General features: G+C 32.7%; 1 protein-coding gene across 1 annotated transcript in view; it reads left to right on the forward strand.

The window, feature by feature from the left end:
* Nucleotides 1–484: 484 nt before the first annotated feature.
* The window catches only part of LOC135223142 (uncharacterized), a 19,556-nt gene continuing 14,885 nt past the window's right edge, over nt 485–5,155 (forward strand). The window contains exon 1 of the mRNA XM_064261646.1: nt 485–804. Within this exon, the coding sequence (XP_064117716.1) occupies nt 485–804 (320 nt within the window). The remainder of the gene's footprint in view (nt 805–5,155) is intronic.

Genomic DNA, 5,155 nt, shown 5'->3' on the forward strand with positions numbered 1-5,155 from the left:
ATCACAACCCTTTGAACAACCATTAATGCTTCAAACCCTGTAATCTTCTAGATAAATGCATCAAATTTGGTAATATTGTATCTATTAGAAATGACTTTATTTTTTCGAAAAAAAATGTAACTTACCACTTTCAGACGATAGCGAAAATAATGACCTAATGCATTATGTATTCTGTTACATGAATTTCCATACAGCTGTCTAGATTTGAATTCAGTCGCATCCTCCCCTCAGTCGCACACTTGACCCTGTTAACGTAAGAGGTGAATTTAAACAGCCGGTGAATCCGATTCGCACGTTTCACTATTTTCTAGTCGACTCTTCATGTTGCCCACAGCCGGGCATTTTCTGGTACTCATTAACTAAAAGAATTTGGATGTAATTGTCAAATGAGCTGCTTATCGGAGTACTGAAGTCCTATGATTTTTTCTTTTCTTTTTCCGAAGACCAGTCGCGTGTCTGGTACGTTTCGATTCTTTCCTGCATAATGATCAACAAGTTTGCTATTACTTCAAAACGACTAAAATTGATAGCTGGAGTTATATTTGTGGTTGTTTTACCATTGGCGTTAATAGCCAATAACCTCGAAATTTACAAAACTCCTTTAAGTGAACTTTTCGATGAAGGAATTTTGAATTATTCTCCCAAAAATAATATAACCAACGCTTTTGGGGAAGATAATAGACTAAATAGATTTGGGTACGCAAACAACGATGAAGAAAAACCACGAACTGAAGAAGAGAACGGAAAAGAATGGAAAACCATTCTCTTTTGGACATCTTGGTTCGGAAAGGATTGGTCTAAAAGGTTGGTTGATAAATTAAGTAGCATTTTTACATTCAGGTTGGTGTCCAATTTCCAGCTGACGTAAAATTTAATACGTCCAGGCTAAAAAGAATTTTCAGAAATGAAAACACTCCCAGTTTCTGGGCAATAACGTTTACCCTTGCTTGTGAATAAGAGCGTTCGTGTAACCATCTTGTATCATGCACTACGTAAGCATTAGCTCGCATTACAAAACAAATGATGAGTCTTCACAGACTTCACAATATACTGAAAAAAAAAAAAACGTGCCGGTCAACTTCTTAAGATTAAATTGCGTAAATTGAACATGTGTTCCTACATATGAACGGATATTAAATCAATCAAGTAATGTCAAAGCAACGACAGATGAAATTATTACACGTAAAAGCATATACATATATTAATATAATATTATATATATATATATATATATATATATATATATATAATATATATATATGTATGTATAATATATATATATATAATATATATATTATATAATATATATATATATATATGTATGTTATATATTATATATATATATATGATATATATATATATATATATAATATATAATATATAAATATACTATATATATATAATCATAACTTCAGGAAAGCCGAAGACACATGATGAGTTAAAGGATTTATTCTTAAGAAACGTTGTAGAACTGGCCAGAGATTAAGTAGACCAGAGCATTCAAATATAAAAAATCATGCCATCAAATGTAAGATTGAAGTCAAGAAACAGCACTTCTCCATTTTAGGTTACAATAGGGACTCTTGAGTATTTAACAACACTCGAGTCATTATTTATCAAAAGACTTGTTCCCTCATTGAATAGCAGTAGTTCATCGTCTCCGCTATACCTGGCATAGTCTTCTTTCTGACCTCAACCTCATTTCTAGTCATTCTCCCTCCTCCTTTCTTAGCGAATGGTTGGTGTTTTAGTAGTCGTGTTTTAATGTTCTTATTTTACTTTTACCTTTGAACTATCTATTTTCTAATTAAATATTTTTATGTTTTGAAATTTTAGATTGTAATTTTTATTTGTACTTTGCTTTTATTAATTTAAAATGTACTTTTATTTTAACAGACTGATGATGCACAAAGTTCCTTGTGCGAAACGTTTCTTAAGAATAAATCCTTTAACTCATCATGTGTCTTCGGCTTTCCTGAAGTTATGATTGTATATGGAAGTTCCTGCATATCCTATATATATAGCCATAATCGTGCCGGCATTGATTTAGACCAGACCACTACCGAGCCGTGGTTAAAGTTTGATGGACCACGGCTCATACTGCATTACACCGAGACCACATCAAGATAGATCTATTTTCGGTGGCCTTGATTATACGATGTGCAGAAAACTCGATGTTTTTATCGCTGACGTTTCGTAATATTTTACAGAATTATATCATCACGGTTGCGCATAAAAAAGATAATAACACTTATGAGTTCACTCTAAAAAATCATATAAGAACTAACGAAGAGTAAGAATATAATAAATAAATAACACAACTGACCTAGAGGTGAAACAGCAAGGCATTAATTGATAAAAATTAACGCAGTACGAAGTTCAGACAAATACAAAGGACTTGAAGACGTCTGAATATTTAACAATAATACACACGCCGTTTTATAAATAATGATTCTATGACAGATAAATCTTGAGGGTTCCGGCAATGAAAAACAAGTAGTAATATGTGTTTTTTGTCCGTCTTCGTTTTAATATGTACACACACATTATACATACATACATACACACACATATATATACATATACATATATATATATATATATATATATATATATATATATATATATATATATATATACATATATATGTATATATAAGCGAATACCAGAGGAAAATGAAAGTCAGAAATCCAAGTGCTTTTGTCTTTACTAAGACATCGTCTTAGGAAAGACGAAAGCGCTTGGATTTCTGACTATCATTTTCCTGTGGTATTCACTCATTTAATGAAGTCACGCGCATCTACTGTGATTTTTAAGCATAATATATATATATATATATATATATATATATATATATATATTATATATATATATATATATATATATATATATGCAGAAGCCAGGTACTATGTCGTACCTCTAAGTAGATGGGGATACAATCCACAATGAAGTAAAATCCTCTTGTAGTTTAAAATATATATACATCTTGTACAGGATTAAAGCTTTCGACCATCAACTGTGGTCTTGTTCACTAAAGTGAACAAGACCACAGTTGATGGTCGAAAGCTTTAATCCTGTACAAGATATATATATTTTAAACTACAAGAGGATTTTACTTCATTGTGGATTGTATCCATATATATATATATATATATATATATATATATATATATATATATATATATATATATATATATATATATATATATATATCAGAACGGGAGATCATGCACAGGAATACAGGAAGATGGGTAAGAAGGGGTAAAAAGGTGAGATAAGATGGATAAGAAGAAAAAAAAAGGTGAGAGAGGACAAGGTTACAGATAAATTAAAAGGACGTATAAGTTAGGAATTAGATGACAGGATTTAGTTAAAAATAAACATAAAGGAAATCACGCGAGTTCCATTCGTAGATAGGATGAAGGTATAGGAAATTTGTGGAAAACAAAACAAAGGAAAGAAATGAGTGAAAATTTGTTTAACATGGAAGTAACTACTGAAAGTTCAAAGAATAAAAGATGTAAGTGGAGAGAGTCGATGGAGTGAGCATTTTGAAGGTTTGTTGATGAATGAATGATGGGAGAGTTTTAAGGGTTAATTTAGTTTGAGCATGATCGTAAAATGGAACGCTAATACCATAAGGAAGAATGGAAAGCCACTATTTAATGGGATTACTTGTGGGATGCTGCAGTATGGTAGTTAAGTGCGACTGAGTGGCCCATCAGGGTATGTGAGGTATGTTCGGATGAAAGAAAAGGTTCTCAAAGAATGGTAGAGGAACATTTTTCTTTATAGAATGGCAGAGAAAATGACAAAAAGACTCTAAAGTGATATGGGGCAAAATAAAAGGAATAATGTTGAATTTTGTGATGTTGACGACGGAAGAAGCTATATATCATAAATGGATCTAGAAAACGTTTATCATAGAAATAATAATGAAGCAACGCGGAAGGTATGTGCTATAAAATGAAAGGAGTGCAATATAAAATATAGGTTACTGAGAACAACCGAAACCAACTGGTAATGAAGCTTGTGTTAGAATCTTTTGGCTGGAGAGCGGTTTTCTGTAAAAACGTGGCAGAATAAGTTTGCATTACTTATAACGTTTCCACGTTGACGACAGATGTAAGTGAAAAATTGTAGTATAAGAAAGTGTGTCGAGAATGGACAGGTGGAACTGCTGAACTTCGCAGATATACTGATCGAAACAGGTAATGTCCGAATGACAGCCGATAAACGCTCTCCCACTCTCTCTCCCTCTCATTCCTGTTAAGATAGTTGCTTCCCATGTTTTTTCACCGCCACCCCCTTCTTATTGGGGAAGAACTTCGATTTAAAGAGCTTCGGGAGTGTCACTATTCATCTGAGCCACTTCGAAAACTATGGATTATGCACTAATATATGTCGTTTTCAGTTATTTTTGTCACCCCCCCCTCCTACCCCATATCACCCCCCTTCCTATTAGGGCTGAACTCGGACTTGAAGGGCATCGGGAGTGTCACAATTCATTTCAGCGACCTCGAAAACTATGGCTTATAACTATGTCATTTTTTATTAGTTTTACATGTCACCCCCCTTCCCATCCCGCTCCTTATTGAGGCAGAATTTGGACTTGAAGGGCATTGGAAGTGTCACTATTCTTCTCATGGACCTCGAAAACTATGGGTTTTTTTATATGCCACTCCCATCCCATGACCCCTTCCTCTCAGGGCTGAACATGAACTGAAAGGGCATCAAAAGTGTCACTATCCATTTCAGCGACCTTGAAAACTATGGATTAGACACTAATATTTGTAGTTTTCTGCAATTATTCCATCACCCATTCTCACCACACACCTTCCTTATTGATGCTGAATTTTGAGTTAAAGGGACTCGGGAGCGTAGTTATTCTTCTCAGCAATCTCAAAAACTATGGATTAAACACTAATATCTGTCGTTTTCAGTCATTCTTACATTTCTTCTATTCTTGCTTATAATGTATATGTATATGTATAGTATATGAATATATATATATATTATATAATATATATATATATTATATATATATAATATATATATATATATATATATATTCATATACATATCATATACATAATAAGCAAGAATAGAAGAAATGTAAGAATGACTGAAACGACAGATATTAGTGTTTAATCCA

Source organism: Macrobrachium nipponense, chromosome 8, assembly GCF_015104395.2.
Source record: "Macrobrachium nipponense isolate FS-2020 chromosome 8, ASM1510439v2, whole genome shotgun sequence".
NCBI classification, from domain to species: domain Eukaryota; kingdom Metazoa; phylum Arthropoda; class Malacostraca; order Decapoda; family Palaemonidae; genus Macrobrachium; species Macrobrachium nipponense.